General features: G+C 36.0%; 1 protein-coding gene across 5 annotated transcripts in view; it reads right to left on the bottom strand.

Annotated features, from left to right (window-relative positions):
* Nucleotides 1-9,251: 9,251 nt before the first annotated feature.
* RNF138 (ring finger protein 138) overlaps nucleotides 9,252-18,507 on the bottom strand; it is a 32,284-nt gene continuing 23,028 nt past the window's right edge. For 4 of the 5 annotated variants that reach the window (XM_023241854.2, XM_023241855.2, XM_023241858.2 and 1 more), the window contains 4 exons: nucleotides 16,152-16,208; nucleotides 15,207-15,318; nucleotides 13,557-13,664; nucleotides 9,252-11,521 (listed from right to left, as the gene is read on the bottom strand). In XM_023241854.2, the coding sequence (XP_023097622.1) occupies nucleotides 11,453-11,521; nucleotides 13,557-13,664; nucleotides 15,207-15,318; nucleotides 16,152-16,208 (346 nt within the window). In that variant the 3' untranslated portion in view covers nucleotides 9,252-11,452. The remainder of the gene's footprint in view (nucleotides 11,522-13,556; nucleotides 13,665-15,206; nucleotides 15,319-16,151; nucleotides 16,209-18,507) is intronic. The other variant, XM_023241853.2, reaches the window with a different exon arrangement.

The raw sequence follows: 18,507 nt of genomic DNA, 5'->3' as shown, positions 1-18,507 counted from the left end.
AACGCGGGGGGCCCAGCCCTGTCATGTTCCCAAGGTGGGTTGAATATCAATCTATGATGATCATGACAATAATCACTTTTAAATTTGTGATGTTATCAAGGAACTACCACAAATAATCCTTGAGCAATGATAAGGGCAAGACAAGAGACAAGCCTGTAAGTCCCAGGTTTCTTTTATTTTCTTGTTTTTAAGTGATCTCTATGCCCAACCCATGGGGCTTAAATTTATTTTAATGTTTTTATTTTATTTTTGAGACAGAGAGAGAGAGTGTGAGTGGGGGAGGAGCAGAGAGAGAGGGAAGCAGGAGATCCGAAGGGAGCTCTGTGCTGAGAGCAGAGAGCCTAGGGGCTCGAACTCACAAACCGTGAGATCATGACCTGCCAGACACTTAACCGACTGAGCCACCTAGGCGCCCCATGCCCAGCATGGGGTTTGAACTCACGACCCCGAGATCAAAGGTCACGTGCTCCAACAACTGAGGCAGCCAGGTGCCCCCAGTAAGTCCCAGGTTTAGAATAACAAAGGGACAGGCCTTGATTTCATGTGTACATTTCCATCCCTGGATTAAATAATGTGATGTCTTAAACCCAACTCAAACTGTTATGAAATAAATATAACCTTTCCTGTATTCTAGCTTTCATTAACCTCAGATCAACTTACCTCCTTAACATCATATTTGGCTACATCACATAATAAGCTGCAAGGTCATTTATCAGAAATCTGAAAGGAATAAGCCTGACATTGAACTTCACTTCTGTTTAGACATGCTTGCACTGAAAAGTGTTGTACTCATGATATCATAGGCCCTCAATAAGCACCAACCACTCAGTACCTAAGAAACCTTATCTGGATCAAACTGCTGAATTTTGTGCAAGAAATACTTCTTCAGAACCAGAATGTCCTCCCTAATATTCAAGAATATAACAAACGGAAGAAATAAAAACCTCCAGCTCTATTGAAATCATACACCTATCACTAATGAAGAGCATACAACATCCCACATGCAGACACCTTTAAGAATTCTTAATAGAACCAACTTTCCAAAGACAGAGGCAGAGTTCTCTGGAAATTACCAGTGAGAATTATGTTGCTTGACAAAATTCTAGAGTAGCTGGCTTGTAAGCAATTAGAAAATAGTAAAATAAAGGACCCACTGTATAGTCACTAAGTCAAATTGAACTGAATACGTTTCTTTTTTGAACACATTTACTGGACCAGTAGATTGAGAACTGTTAGGCTTGTGAACAATGTGCAAGAGCTGGAGACGACAATTTAAATTTATTCATAAGTGGTTAGATAACCATACTCTATTATTAATGGATGAAACCTGACTAAAGCTGTCTTTAATGGTTTGCTCCTGGGCTGGTTTCGTCCTGTGCAACAAGGTCAAGGCCTCATTTATCCAATTTGCAAATACATCTTGGAGTGATAGCTAATATGTTGAATGCCAAAATTAAAATTCAAAACATGTATGCAGCAACAAGGAGCCAAAACTGAAAAAGAAAATTCACTAGTCATAAATGGAAGGTCCTAAATTATGAAAAACATTTTAGAGGTTATAACTGATATAAATTGCTATCAATGTTCGTATACCTGAGCAATTTTGTTTTCTTTAATTTATTCTTAAGTTGGCTAACATACAGTGTAGTCTTGGCTTCAGGAGTAGATTCCAGAGATTCATCACTTACATATAACACCCAGTTGTCATCCCAACAATTGCCCTCCTTAATGCTCATCACCCATTTTCCCCACCCCCATCAACCCTCAGTTTGTTCTCTGTATTTAAGAGTCTCTTATGGTTTGCCCCACTCTCTGGGTTTGTTTGTTTTTTGTTTTTTTTTTTTTTTGACATTCATTTATTTTTGAGGAGAGACAGAGAGATCTTATGGTTCACCCCCCCACTCTGGTTTTATTACTTTTGAGAGAGAGAGAGAGAGAGAGAGAACAGGGAGGGGCAGAGAGAGGGGGAGACACAGAATCCCAAGCAGATTCCAAGTTCTGAGCTGTCAGCACAGAGCTGGACACGGTGCCCCAACCCATGGACTGCGAGATCATGACCCGAGCCGAAGTCGAACACTTAACCAACTGAGTTACCCAGGCGCCCCTCCCCTCTGTTTTTATCTTATTTTTCCTATCCTTCCCCTATGATTGTCTGTTAAGTTTCTCAAATTCCACATATGAGTGAAATCATATGATATCTGTCTTTCTCTGACTTATTTTGCTTAGCATAATACCCTCCAGTTCCATCCATGCTGTTGCAAATGGCAAGATTTCATTCTTTTTCATCGCTAAGTAGTATTCCATTATATATATGAATAAAATAAAATATATAAAATGGAATACTACTTGGTGATGAAAAAGAATTCCATTATATAGTATTCCATTATATATATATATATATATATATATATATGAATAAAATAAAATATATAAAATGGAATACTGCTTGGTGATGAAAAAGAATGTATATATATATAAATATATATATAATGGAATACTACTATATGTATACGTATATACCACATCTTCATCAGTTGATGGACATTTGGGTTCTTTCCAATTTGGCTATTGTTGATACATTGAGCAATTCTGATTAAAATATGGTTTCTAATATAATCATACAACAGTACCAAATCGTTCTGCATTGATCAGAAAAAAACTTAAGGGGCACCTAGGTGGCTCAGTCAGTTGGGCGGCCAACTCTTGGTTTCTGCTCAGGTCATGATTCCAAGGTCATGGGATCAAGCCCCACATCAGGCTCCTTGCTGAGTGTGGAGCCTGCTTGGGATTCTTTCTCTCCCTCTCCTTGTTCCCCTCCCCAGCTCATGCTCTCCCTCTCTCTTTCTCTCAAAATAAATAAATAAACTTAAAAAGAAAAGAAAAAAGAAAAAATTTAAAGCACTATATCCCAGTCATGGAGCCAATAATTCAGAGCATTAAAAAAACTGAACTGGGATCAGCTAATGAAGACCAAAAAGGTAAGTGACACTAAAACCAGGTCATGAGGAATGACTGAAGAAAACGATGAAGTTTAACTTGAGATGAAGTCAAAATCTTCCTCATATTGCAAGAGTTTCTTATTTTATGAATTCAAAAGCAGAGGCACCTACATACTCAATGCTATCCTTATTGAAATTCCAATGGCATTTTCCACAGAAATAGAAGCAATCCTAAAATCTACATGGAATCACAAAAGAACCTGAACAGCCAAAACAATCTTAAGAAAGAACAAAGCTGGAGGCATCACACTCCAATTTCAAACTATATCACAAAACAATAGTAATCAAAATAATATAGTATTGGCATGGAAACAGAGACATAGAACAATGGAACAGAATAGAAAGCCCAGAAACAAACCCACATACATGGTCAGTTAATTTACAACGAAGGAGCCAAGAATATATCGTGGGGGAAAGGACAGGCTCTTCAATAAATGGTGTTGGGGAGGGGCGCCTGGATGGCTCAGTCGGTGGAGCGTCTGACTTTGTCTCAGGTCATGATTTCATGGTTCATGAGTTCCAGCCTCGCATCAGGCTCTGTGCTGACCAAGCTCAGAGCCTGGAGCTTGCTTCAAATTCTGTGTCTCCCTCTCTCTGCCCCTCTCCCACTCACATTCTGTGTCTGTCTCTCAAGAAGTAAACACTAAAAATAAAAAATAAAAAATACATAAATGGTGTTGGGGAAACCGGACCACCATCTTACACCATACACAAATATTAACTCAAAATTTAAAGCACTTGAACATAAGACCTGAAACCATAAGTCTCCTGCAAGAAACCATAAATGGAAAGTTCCTTGATATTTGTCTTGGTGATAATTTCTTTTATTTGATACCAAATCTGCTCCTACCTTACTCATGCTCTCTCTCTCTCTCAACATAAAAAAATAAACTTAAAAGATTTTTAAAAAATTAGACAGGTAGGTGTTGGTGAGATGTGCAGAAAAGGGAACTCTTGTGCACTGTTGGTAGGAACAAAAATCAGAGCAGCCACTGTGAAAAACAGTATGGAGTTTCCTCAAAAAATTAAAATAGAACTGCCATATGACCCAGCAACTCCACTTCTGGGTATATATCCAAAGAAAATAAAATCAGGATCTCAAAGATATATCTGCGCTCCCATGTCATTGCAACATTATTATAGTAGCCAAGACATGGGACAACTTAAGTGTTCACACACACACACACACACACACACACACACACACACAGAGGAATTATTCAGCCACAAAAAAAGAAGGAAATCTTGCCGTTTGTAACAGGGATGGAACTTGAGGGCATTATGCTAAGTGAAATAGGTCAGAGAGAGACAAATGCTACATAATCTCACTTCTATGTGGAATCTAAACAAAAGCCAGGGGTGCCTGGGTGGCTCAGTTGGTTAAGCATCCAACTCTTCATTTTGCCTCAAGTCATGGTCTCATGGTTCGTGAGTTCCAGTCCTGGGTCAGGCTCTGAGCTGACAGTGTGGAGCCTGCTTGGATTCTCTTTCCCTCTCTCCCCGTTTCTTTCTCAAAATAAACATAAACAATCAAACGAACCAAAAACCAAACTTATAAATTGAGGACAGACTGGCGTTTGCCCGAAGAGGGGGAGATGGGCAAAACAGATGAAGGTGGTCAAACAGTACAAACTTCCAGTTATAAAATGAGTAAGTCGGGGCGCGCCTGGGTGGCCCAGTCGGCGAGGCGTCTGACTCCTGATTTCAGCTCAGGTCAAGACCTCACGGTTCATGGGATTGAGCCTCATGTTGGGCTCTGCACTGACAGTGTGGAGACTGCTTGGGATTCTCTCTCTCTCCCCCTCTGCCGCTCCCCCGCTCTCTCTCAAAATAAATAAATGCTAAAAATAAAATGGGTAATTCATGGGGATGTAATGTACAGTATGGTGACTATAGTTAATAATATTGTATTGTATGTTTGAACTTTGTTAAAAGAATTCATCTTAAAAGTTCTCATCATAAGAAAAAAACTGGCAACTGTGTGTGGTGATGGATGTTAACTAGACTTAGTGTGGTGATCATTTCACAATATATACAAATATTTCATTACTACACCTGAAACTAATGTTATGTCAATTATATCTCAAAAACACATAATCACAGGTGGTGATCCCGTTACCTTTGATCAGACTAAAATATAGAATCATGAAGTTGTCTTGTGGAGATTGCTTGGATGTGATATGCCATAGCCTGAAAACATTCTGGAAAATCTCAGTAGCCCAGAAAAGTGCTCTTCCACTCAGCTCTGCAGCACTACCTTCACAGACTTAATTCCTATTTTCTTTTTGCTAAATAATCATCTCTGTTCAGCTTAGTCTTCCCCATAAACTGCTGGAATTCTGCAGGTTGCTAACTAAAGACATAGCTTAAGTTCCAAAAGGGAGGCTGGGAGGGAGGGAGGAAGGAAGAAGGAAGGAAGGAAGGAAGGAAGGAAGGAAGGAAGGAAGGAAGGAAGGAAAGAAGGGACGGAGGGAGGAAGAAAGGAAGTTCTTGGGAACTTGTATCTCCCTACTCTGGTATACAATACTTGTTTTTCTGCAGAATCCCTAAAGCACCTTCTTGAGGTATCTAAATTTCAAAAAGCTCCAGCTAGGACACAGAAATGAAGTCCCCCACAACAAACAGGTAGAGAGTGGAAGCATGTGTGGATTGATAATCAAGACTTTAAGTACAAAGTTTTTAAAAGAAACTGCATACCAAGTTGCTTAAGGATGTTACCTTAGTAGGATGTTTGTTGGAAGCTTTTTCTTTTTTTAAAGGAACAAATTAATAAATACATAAATTTGTGTTAGGAAACCTCTTGCTTAGGTGGAGGAATGGATAACAGGTAGGAAGTGTGTCAGTTCTACAAAAACATTTTCTATGAATATTTTGTTCTAAATATAAGAAAACTGTTTTCTTATATTTAGGATCATAATTATGGCAGAATTTTTTTTACACCAATAATTTGAGTGTAATGGGGTCCTGTGACCAAAAAGGTTGAGAATTGTTGGTCTAATGAACCTAAAATCACTTTATAAACATAAAAAAAAAAATGCTTCAAAAGTGTATTATATCAATTGTATCTAGAAACAGAAAAACAAAGTTAGATGAAGTAATAGTCTCAATACTACTGAATAACCCAAACTTATATAAGTTATTCAAGTGATTTGTTAATGTTTCAAAGTAAATTTTCTCCTAGACAGTGGTTTCTTCAAGTTAATTGCTGGCTAAGAACCAGGCATGTTAAAAATAAAGTGGGCGATAATGCACATGAAGACTATAGTTAACACTGTAGTATGGTATCTTTGAAAGTGGGGAGAGTAATCGCTTCTCCGCCTTTTGGCTAAGATCAAGTGTGAAAGTGGGGAGAGTAAATCACAAGCATTCTCATCACAAGAGGGGGAAAAAACCCTGTTTTTTGTATCTACAGGAGATGACGGAGGTTAACTAAACTTACTGTGGTAATCATTTCACAATCTAGGTCATTTTGCTGTATACCTTAAACTTACACAGTGCTGTACATCAACTATATTTCAATAAAACCGGGGAGGAGTGTAGGGGGTTAAGTTTCTCATCAATAAATAAATCCTGGACATATATCTGATTGCTCAGTAGGATTATGAGCTGATTATTCTTTATAAGGATTATACTTTAAAAAATATATATTTTTAAGTTTTATTTGAGAGACAGAGACAGCATGAGTGGGGGAGGGGTGGAGAGAGAGGGAAAGAGAGAATCCCAAGCAGGCTCTGAACTGTCAGCTAAGAGCCTGATGTGGGGCTCAAACACACGAAACCAGATCATGACCTGAGCCAAAACAGAGTGGGACGCTTCACCGACTGAGCCACCCACGTGCTCCCCCCCCCCCTTTTAAAGTAGGCTTCTGTCCAGCGTGAAGCCCAACACAGAACCAGAACTCACGACCCTGAGATCTGACCTGAGCTGAGATCAAGAGTCAGATGCCCAACCAACTGAGCCAACCAGGCACCCCAAAGATATTTTTACTTAGAAGTCCTCATTACCTGGAGTATTTGTACTTCTCGGAGACAAACACAAGGTCTCAGATGTTCCTGCAAAAGTTGCAGATAACAAAGACTAATAATAACCTTTTAGAACCTGTATGCTAAAAGGAAAGAAACATTATCCCAGACTTTCCTAGTAGGATTTGAGAGAACCTGACAGATATAAACATAATTGGTAGAAGTGTACTGAATACACAGTAAGATAACAGGCTGTGTTCCAAGAATTTTGTGTATAAACTCACTCAATCCTCAGACCCACAAATGTGAGAGGCTAAGTAATTTGTCCAAAACCATGGATCAGCCTGCAAAATCATCAAAACCAGGCTAACCTGAGAAACTAGTCTTGGTTTTAAACACTTTCAGTATCTCTTCTTTTTTTTTTATAATTTTTTTTTTCAACGTTTATTTATTTTTGGGACAGAGAGAGACAAAGCATGAACCGCGGAGGGTCAGAGAGAGGGAGACACAGAATCGGAAACAGCTCCAGGCTCTGAGCCATCAGCCCAGAGCCCGAAGCGGGGCTCGAACTCACGGACCGGGAGATCGTGACCTGGCTGAAGTTGGACGCTTAACCGACTGCGCCACCCAGGCGCCCCCTCAGTATCTCTTCTTGTGTATTCACAGTAACTCTGTTGGTAGCATTAGACTCAATTCCCAGGGAAAATAGTCCCTACACGTATTAGAATCCACTGCCTACAAAATGCCCTGGAAAAAGAACATCCCACACATAGCTTATGAGAAAGGTCAGGCAAAAGCTGTGGAAGGTCATTGGTTACACTGTCCACCTGTCTTTCCGCAGCTTCATGAGGGGAAGGCCAGCAAGTTTTCAGCTTTTACCCAGATCTGGCACCTACAAGTGCCAGCATCCATCAAAGAACCACTTGCAATGCATCTAACACTCACACATATTAAAAAGTAGCTTGAGAAGCTACTTTTTAGCTTTTTTGTTCTGGACAAAAGACAAGTTACTGTAGGCTGCTTTTGACTAAATTAAAACCTACATATAAAAATCTCAAAACAATGTTGAGCAAAAGTAGCCAGATTTTTACTGTGTGCGTCCTTTCCTATAAAGCATAAAAGCAGGCAGAATCTGTGGTATTAGAAGTTAGTGGCGGGGGCCAGTTGTGACTGCAAGCAGAAATTAGGGGATTTCTAGGATTCTAGCAATGTTTTCTCTTGATCTAAGCTCCAATTACAACAGGCAATTGTTCACTTTGTGCACTTTATCATGCGTTGTTTTGCATTTGACAGGAAATGTCTTCATTCACGTTTCAGGTGTTTCTTCTTCCCTTGCACAGAGTGACTGTAACTCATCTGATTAGGTCTCCTCCACATTCACTCCCTTTCTCTGATCATCTTGAATTCTGTAATGGTAGATCCCTCACCTATACTCTCAAGGGTTCCTATTAATACAGAAAACCGTACAGTATAGTTTAATGCAAGTTTGTAAGTTAACGTACATAATGCAATACAATTTTTTTTTTTTTTAATTTCAGGGATGTGAGTGCGGTGACTGTCCCTTCTCTCAGCCCCAGGATTGGACAACTGATGTTGGATTAGGAGGGAATCAGGTAGTAATACCCATTTTCTTGAGGCTCCTGTATTCTAATTGCTTAACTCCTCTCCATTCCACACCTTTTTTCAAAATTGTATTGCATAATAGAAAATTATATTGACACTAAGTGGTATCATGGAATGAGTACTTTATTCATATTTCTATTATGAGTTTTATACTACATGTATTTACATGTTTTCTGGGTCACACCTTCTACAAAGGCTAAAATGTCATCACCTCCTCAAAGGGTTTATTCTTTGAGTAGCAGCCCTATTGGATTTCTATAAAAGTTATGATTCAATGAAGATAACTGATACTTGTTAAGCAGCCCAAAAGATACCTGACATTGTACTTGGCAATATGTTCTTACAGCCCTGATATCTTACTTAAGGGTAATTTCTCCATATAAAAGTGTTTACTAACCAGTTAACTAGCTTTCTGCCTGGTTGCTAACAGGGCTTGGAAATCTTGCTGCATAAACACTTGACAGAATAGCCTTCTAAATTGACTTACCATTTGAAGTAAAATGGGGTTATCAAGTTAAATCCAACATACTGCATCAGCATACCCTCTCCTAGCCACTTTTTTAAGTGCAAAATGGTGGGTTATCTCCTACATGTCTTCTAGGGTGAGTTATGAGAATTAAATGTTATCATGTTTGCCTCTAGACAAAATTTTAATTAGACACACAAGTAGGAGAAAACCACTTTTAATTGAAAAATAAAGTAATACATCTCAAATAAGACTCTGTTTAACAACATAAACTGTAATTTGCTGAGGGAAATATAAGTGGTATTGTGAAATTTAAGGTATCAGAGTATCAATAGAGTTTCCCTCCTTGAATTTAAGCTGTAAATCTGTAAAGCCTGTCCCTATTTCTAATCCACTGACAAAAGGTGAGATTTTAAACAAACATTTCCATACTGAGGAGTTCCCAGATAATAGCAGTCAATATTTTCCTTCTGAAAATGCTTATAGGAAAGACACACAAGACTATTACTGATATTTTAACTAATCCACAAACTTCAAAACACAATTTCATCAAGGTGATCTCTATTACAATTTTCCTTTAAAGTTCTCAAATCTCAGAATGGTTTAACTTGATATACTGGAAGTATTAACTTTGAAAGAAAGTACTAAAGTTATTGCTTTAAACTGGAAAAACCTATGGTCAAAAATCTTTTTAAAAGAGTTCATTAAACAGCTAGTCTTCCAATTACACTCTTGTAACTGCAGAGAAAATGTTCAAGCACATAGTAAACATCACTCTTTCGAATGACAGAACAAAGGCATATGTTATTAAGATGTATGGCTTTTTTTGGTGATTGTTATTACTACCCATAGTCATTACTGTTTGACTGAAAAAGGTTTTTACAAAACTCCACTTCCAAAATTAACATTTTTATTAAATCAAGTTTAAAAAAAATGTTCACTGTAGAAAAGTCAACAAGGGTTTTAACAAAACCAAAATATACCCTTTCATACAATATATGTATATATTAGCAGCAAACTACTTCTGAGATTTTCTTTTATGTTCTTTTAGTTATTTTAAAGAGAGCATAAACAATGCATGTTAGTATGGAATGTCAACTAGTAACACTCTTTATCTTTCATTCTGTGGTTTAGGCCTTCTAGTACAAGTTATTTTATGATTCTCATTAATAAATATGAAGAACAAACCCAGTTTTGACTAAAAAGTAGTGAAACAGAATAGCTGGTAGCATCCATCTCATTACTTCATAGTCATGCATTATCTTTGAGAATAACAAATGAGCACCATATAAACAAGGTAATTATGTACGTGTGTAAATTCAATTTTAAGGTGTAATAGTAGCCAACTAGACCACTTAGCATTTGACTGTTACCTTTTAAAAGTTGGGTGATATACAAAATTTTAATCAAATCAGATAAATACGTCAATCCCATATTGCTTGTATATTTAAAAAACCTTAATAGAAATTCTGTAGATAACCTGACAAACTGCATGCATATGTGTGTATATATACATACAAAAGCGTATGCATATATACATATACATCTTTAGCTTTGAATGAATTTCTAAACTGAGATAAAGCCAAACCTCAGAGACGTAGAATATGATATCACCAACTGAAAGTTTCTAACGAAAGTTTCATCTTAGCTAAAGAGAAATACTGGCAATTGAAAACTCTGAGGCCAAAGAGCTGTACTTCAGCTTAATATACTTTAGGTTTACAAATTAGTCAGCCAAACAAACCGGATTTAAAATTACCAACTGCCCACCAAAGAAATTTTTCTCTTAATATTTCCTTCTAGAGCAAAAAGGAAATATCTTTACAATGAACTTTCACTTTTTAAAGAGTTATAATTATTAAAGAAATCTCACTAGTCTTCAAAAATACTAAACATTATATAAATACAATTTTCTTATAGTTGAATTCTTCAGCTAGAATCTGTATTAAAAAAGTTTCCTTTGGATTGTTTCATTTAGCACTTCAAGTCTCCATTCTGCAACTCTGATAACTGGCTCAGATTTGGTAGGTTTATATCAATCACATCTTTCAGGATGTGCTACTGTGTGTTACCTGTGTACAAGAACATCAATGGGAGAACTGCACCAAATTCCAAAAGCAACATAAGGAAAAAGTCAAGAATGTATAATATAAAAAAGTTAAGTACAACAGGGAATCCCTTTTTTCCATTAATGAAATATAATCCTTTCAATATTTTTAAAGAATATGTCCTAACTTTCACTTTTAGATGGTTCACCTTTATTTTTTAATTGAAAAACTAAATCAAAAGACTGAATTACTTTTATTAATACACACAATAAGTTATTGAAACGGTGACTTCATGTAGTTTTCCCCTTAAAGATGGCACTTGCAGGCACAAAGATGCAGAGATGTCTACAGCCTTCAGATGTTTACTTGAAAAGATTCCTCAACAGCAGTTTGATATTGGGTTTCCTCATCTAGCTGAAGATTCTAAAAACAATGACATTAACATGTCAAAAGGAAAAACATACTTAGTACTCAATACTTTGCCCAATACATTACACATACTTGAAATGGTTTATGTTTATACTATAATATATACTCTCCTTTAAAATATAAGATTTAAATACCTGAACTTTAATAAGTAATTAATTTCAGTTGTAATTATTTAAGAATAATTGATAGGGGCGCCTGGGTGGCGCAGTCGGTTAAGCGTCCGACTTCAGCCAGGTCACGATCTCACGGTCCGTGAGTTCGAGCCCCGCAAGTCAGGCTCTGGGCTGATGGCTCGGAGCCTGGAGACTGTTTCCGATTCTGTGTCTCCCTCTCTCTCTGCCCCTCTCTCGTTCATGCTCTGTCTCTCTCTGTCCCAAAAATAAATACACGTTGAAAAAAAAAAATTAAAAAAAAAAATTGATAAATACATAGGATCAGCAGAGAATGAAATTTCAAAGTTATAATGACCTTATGATAAGGCCATTAATTAAAAGTACAGTTAAAGGTAACCCACAATCATAAGTGATAAATTCTGTTATCTCTAGAAAAGAATGCCAAATGTCTAAAAATAAATTCATTTTAAAGAAAATGAGCATTTACTGAATTAAGAGCACTAAATGGCAGTTTTTTTTGTTTGTTTGTTTTAAGTTTATTTATTTTGAGAGAGAGACAAAGTGTGAGTCCAGGAGGGGCAGAGAGAGAGATAGAGAGTGAGAGCCAGAGAGAATCCCAAGCAGGCTCTGCACTGTCAGCACAGAGCCTGACACGAGGCATGAACCCACAAACCGTGAGATCATGACCTGAGCTGAAGTCAGATGTTTAACCGACTGAGCCACCCAGGCACCCCGAATAGCAGCTTCTTAATAATAACACAAAGCTAAAAACTATTGCTCAATCTTAGTTATATCGCTACTTTCACTTAAACAATTCTGCTTACTATCAATTATGTCCTATCGGTTTGCTTTAATAGGCTTCCACTTGACAGTCCTAATAATTAAAATTACATACTCTTCTGTGGCAAAAAAAAAAAACCCAATCTGACAATTAGATCAAAAGTGGTTCACAAGATAGATTTTTGTTTTTTCAAATCATAGTTCTCCACAGTAAACATTTATTTAAAATGAGAATTTAAGAATCTATAATTATTTCATAAAAATGCTAAAATTATAAGTACATCTGAATTTTACATAGAGTTATTTTAAAACAATATGACTAAATACTCAAATTCCACAAAATAAAGAAACATTTATCAAGAATGATATAACTGCAACATTGGAGAGCAAAGTGTAAATTCTGTTCATTCCATTGTCAGAACTGCACATACCTGTGCTTATTCCCTAAACTGGAAAACAAGTATCAGCCATTCTTTGTCAGGATCAATATTGAATTAGATAAGGTTTTAATTCACTGAAGTTGAATAAAATGTAATTTCACAATACAACAAATCATCTAATTTTTTTAAAAAATTATGACACATTTAGAAGGTAGAAAGTAACCACATGTTTTGCTTTAGGGATGCATTTTTACATTATGTAACTTCCCTTGTGCACCCTGTTAAAAGCCATCAACTAAGACCAGAATCTACTCAACCTGGCTCCACTTAATAATTAAGCTCCCTCACTTTTAAAAAAGACTGTACCTCACGTGGATACAAGAAATCTATTATAATAAGCAACTTAGTATAAGTTGAGAAATACACTCTCCATCTGTTGAACCATTTTTACTTCTCTAAGCAGGTACAGTTATCCCTTAAATCTAGACAGTTTTCATGTAAGTCATCATCTGGACAATCTGGGAGTCTGCTCTTCTTATATTAATTATCTCTCTAGTATAGGATGTGAATAGTAAATTCACCTTTTATCACTCCCACAAACCAAAGTTCACCTAGATTACAAAAACAACAGAACCTGCTCTATAACCATCCAGTATGATACAACAGCTAGTCTCAAAACTCAAGTCTAGATTGAAAAAGTTAATTTAACTTGAATATTTAAGCAGTATTTTCTTAAGCTTAAAGAATTTCACTTACCACAAATTCTCCATAATCAAACTGATGTCTCTGATTTAGATGACTAACGAAATTTCTAGTAATCTGGCTAGGATCTCCCCAAGGAAGAGACACACAAATAGGACACGTCTATAAGAAACAGAATGTTTTAAATAAAAAATAATGAAAATAACCAAACATACAAATTATTGAAAGTATTAAAATAACACAGGCTTATGTTACCGAAACATTTACATGAAAACCATTTCTAAGATCCAAATTTTAGGAAAAGATCACTTCTGGACCAAATTACCTCAGATAAATTATAGTAATATAATTCAACACAATAAAAAGATCTTATACATTTTATTAAACTCTGATTATACAACTGTTTGAATAGAAGCAACACACCCAATCATAATTGCTAATTAATAATACCAATCATAGTTGCTATCTTTAACAAGTACGTAATCTCATTTGAGCCACAAAGAACTATAATTATTATGACTTTTTTATAAGTAAAATGAAAGTGAAGTAAACTTTAAATTGTATCCTGAAGGTTTTAATGAGGACATACTAAAAAGTGAATGTATGATATACTGAAATGAAATAAGAAGAAACTTTTGGTAATTGGACTCTAGCCAAAGTCTGTGCTGTGTTAAATACAATGCAGAAACAAAAATCTGCTAGTGTGATATAAAACAAATGAAATCTCTTAAATGTGAGATTTCTCCTGGAGATATCTTTGGCAATTGTATGTTTATTTAACAGTAACTGACCCTCTCCTAATGAGCAAAGTAGGTGGTATCTCCCTTAGTGCTATGTGAGAGTTTAAGGGCGGCCTCAACAGTTACTGAGGTGTATTCTTTCTCACTTTTTTCTAGTACATCCACTAAAACTGCTTAGAAATATCTATAATCCTTAATTTATAAAATTTTCCTTCTACTCTTATTTTTGAAGAAAATATTTATGTATCAAAATGTACAGCTGAAAAGGAAGTATCTCTTCCAGTTCAGTTCAGTTTCTCCTGTTCCATCCACAGGTGAAATCACTTACCTATGTAACTCATGTTCCAAAAGAGGACTTGTAGGACCATTACCACAATCTTGGAATCCCGCACTCCACTCTGTCTCCCTCATTCATCAAAAAGGTCTCACCCCTTTCTTACACAGCCTCAAAATGGCATCAAAAAGATATGTATGCATCAAAAAGAAAGTACAATTCTTTTCCTTCCTTACTTTATGCATTCATACACTAGATCCTGCAAGGATACAATTAAAAATACCTACTGACTTTATACTTATTTATAAGCGTTTTCACCTGCAGCAGATCCACCAGATCAGACCCAGTTGTTTGCATTCTCTAGACTTAGAAACCGAGAAGCCCCAATAAAGTTTGGTTCTACCACTCCTCAAATGAATCCCCAGCTCACCTTTCATTATTTCACTCTCCTCTGGGCTATTCTCCTACATTACCCTTACAATAAGCATCTCCCTTTTTATAAGTGAGTTACTGGAATTTTAAATATCTCGTTTTGCTTCACAGTCATCAATTTTTTGTTGACCTAAACCTACCTTAATGATAATGCCCCATCCAAATTTAAATCAACTCCTTTCCCTTGTACACATGAATGAAATAAATGAAACAGTGTATTTAAAAATGCAGAAGAACATCTTAAACATATGTACTTACCACAGGAACTATCTGAAATAAGTGATTACTGTTACAGTGATCCAGTAAACGCTGCCTGGTAAAATTTGATTCTTGACACAAGGGACACTTAAAGGTAGGATGCCCAGAAGAGCTATAAAACAATTTTAAATGAATTGTACTTAATTTGAAATTGTAACATAAAAATTATGCTTTCCTATTGTGACCAATTACTGTAAGTTTCTTTTTTAAAAAGTTATACTTATTAGACTACTTAAAATTTTGAAAAAACTATCTTCAATAAATCATCTACAACAGATGTTCCCAAACAATCTCAGTTTACGTACCCTTAAAATGTCTCAGTACATTTTTTTCATGGTGCCTCAAGGCCTAAAACAAAACAAATCTAGCTGTCCCACTTATGAAGCAGTTGGGTCCAAACAACTTAAATCTAATCATTTGTGTAAGGCCAACAGATGTCACTATAACTCCCCTGAAAGTTGTACATATCCTGTGGTGTCCCAGTTTGGACACCCCCGTTATCTAAGAACTCAAAACTTTTAAAAGACTCCCATCAAGATCATATCTTTAGCTTATCCCAGTCTCTAGCAATCAAACATACAAAATTCATAAGAAAAGTGAAAAACAAAAGCATCAATCATCAGAATGATCAACATGTCAAAACATTTTGAGGATCACACATCAATGATGTTTAATACCTCAGAATTTCAACAAGAGACAGTTCAATATTGACAACTCTACCTAAATTATGCATGGAAGAAACCTGACCACAGTGAAAAAGGAGAGCTAAAAAGGAGAGCTATTCTAATTTAATGTGATCTGTAAAAGCATCTGCAGCATTTATTTCTAAATTCCCAACTTCTAGCATTGTCTGATGAATTCACTAAGAAAGTTTAATTTAAAAAATCTATTTTTATAAAGTGATAGATGTAATTTACTAAAGTAGCAGAATTTTCAAAAGCTTACCTTGTATTCTCTTGATAAGTTTCTGTGTTATCAGACGTAGATGTTTCACTCCTATTACTTAAGAAACATAGAGGGGGAATAGTTAATACTTCAAGTAATAAAGCACATTACAGATTCATTAACTTGAATTGCTAATGAAAATGACTAGTCTGAATTTGTTTTAAAGCCTGAACTTCAAATAGTTCTGAACTATGAAACAATTATGGCATCATTTACTTTTTAAATAAGTTTGAGTAAGACGACTATTTATTAAGTCCTTATGTCCTTTAAAATTAATTTATGCAATTGCAAATAAATAATATAGAATTTTTCAGGATTATCTTAAATCCATAGCATGATAGTATTTCCCCAGGTCCTTCAGACTTTCACAGTAAGAGACTCTTCTACCTAATCTACTAAGTTACTGAATGCTGGGGCTGAGGCAAGAATTTGTGAACTTTTTGACTTGTAACTAGGATATGGTTTAAAGCTATGGCCTCCAACGTGGAGTAGGCGTAAGAAAATATTTTTGAAAATATTTAAGAAAATCATTATGTTCATATTTTCCAAAAAGGAACTAGGCTTTCCAACATTTAATATACAGAACCATTTGACATCCTCACTTGGACCCTGTGCCAGAGCCAAATGTCATATGCAGCATTAGAGAAATCCAGAGGAAAGAGTGGGTATATTCTAAATGGGAACTGTCACTTAGGCATTACAGAACTTCATCAGTGTGGTCAATTTTATAGAAACAAGGCCTTTCAATAGCAGAAACATTAAAACAGAAATGAAACAAGAAGTGGGCAAGAAAGCTGTACCCTACAGAGATTTTCTCTTATATCTCAACACCAGAATTAAAAGAGTTGTTAAACTTAGAAAACTGGTTATTCATATTTTTACAAAAACAAAAACAAAAAACAAGCAGTACTACTATACCATCTCAATAACAGATGTAATTTTCTTTTTGATTTTTTAAAATTTGTTTTTCATAATAAAGCTATATACAAGAAAGTTGTATATATACTGTAGACACCCTTCCAATGACAGCTCCTTCTATGAAGATAAACCATGTTAGGTCTCCACACAGATCTTATGCTGAGCGAGGAGGCAAGCTTCCCAGTTTCTACACCCAAAGAGACTATTAAACCACTATTTTCTGCACCTTTCCAGCAGATCTCATCTGTCTCTTCAGGTAAAGGTGGTATTTTAACAATGTGGAGACTAAACACCTTTTTAAAATAACTCAGTCAGAGACTGCATTTATTAAAGAGATGTTACGATTTTGTCACCAAAAACAGTATGTATCACTTACTTTAAAAAATCTCATATCAATGTTTTTGAGCTTTGTAACAGATTTTTCTAATTGCTTTAAAAATCTTCCAAATAAGGGCACCTAGCTGGCTCAGTCAGTACAGCATGCATCTTGATCTCAGGGTTATGAGTTCAAGCCCCACAGTGGGCACTGAGTTTACTTTTTTAAAAATTTAAAAAGTAAAAAGTAAACAAAATCTTCCAAATAAAAGGGCTCCTGCGTGGCTCAGTCAGGTGTGCATCTGACTTCAGCTCAGATCATGATTTCACGGTTCATGAGTTCAAACTCCACATGGGGCACGCTGTCAGCCTGTCAGCACAGAGCCCACTTCGGATCCTCTGTCTCCCTCCTCTCTCTGCCCCTCCCCAACTTGGGCTCTCTCTCACATAAAATTAAAAAATAAAATAAGAACATTAAAAATATCTTCCAAATCAACACAATCACTGGGTTTTGAAGGTGCCCTTTAAAAACATTTTAACAGGGGCGCCTGGGTGGCTCAGTCAGTTAAGTGTCCAACTCTTGGTTTCAGCTCAGGTCACGATCTCACAGTTTTGTGAGTTCAAGCCCTGTCTTGGGTTCTGTGCTGGCAGCACAGAGCCTGCTTGGGATCCTCTTTCTCTCCTCTCTCTTCCCCTCCCCTACTCGTGTTGTCTCTATTTCTTTCGAAATAAATAAACAAACTTAAAAAAATAAAAACATTGTTACAACTTCTGATTGCTTTGTAATAACAACTATAACATCATTAAGGAAGATGAAAATTTCAACAAAAGCTCTTTTGACATTTAGTGAGTGAAATTGAAAATTTTAGTAATCTCAACCTATGACATACTCCTTCCATTCAGATCTGTATCTTTTTTGTATGGTAGGTATATTTTTCAGCTATGACAGTCATCAAAATCAAGTATCAACGTAAAGTGAACATAGTTCCAAATCTCTGATTATGTCACAGTGTTTAAGATTAAAAAAAATTTTAGGAAGTACAGTCAACAACACTGGTTTTAGTGAAAGTATTAATAAAACTTTAAGAATAAAATATTTTATACCATTAAATAAAGCAAAACT

The sequence above is a fragment of the Felis catus genome, chromosome D3, assembly GCF_018350175.1.
Source record: "Felis catus isolate Fca126 chromosome D3, F.catus_Fca126_mat1.0, whole genome shotgun sequence".
Taxonomy (NCBI): Eukaryota; Metazoa; Chordata; class Mammalia; order Carnivora; family Felidae; genus Felis; species Felis catus.
The sequence above is the reverse complement of the archived record's forward strand: the minus strand, read 5'-3'. Positions and strand labels throughout refer to the sequence as shown.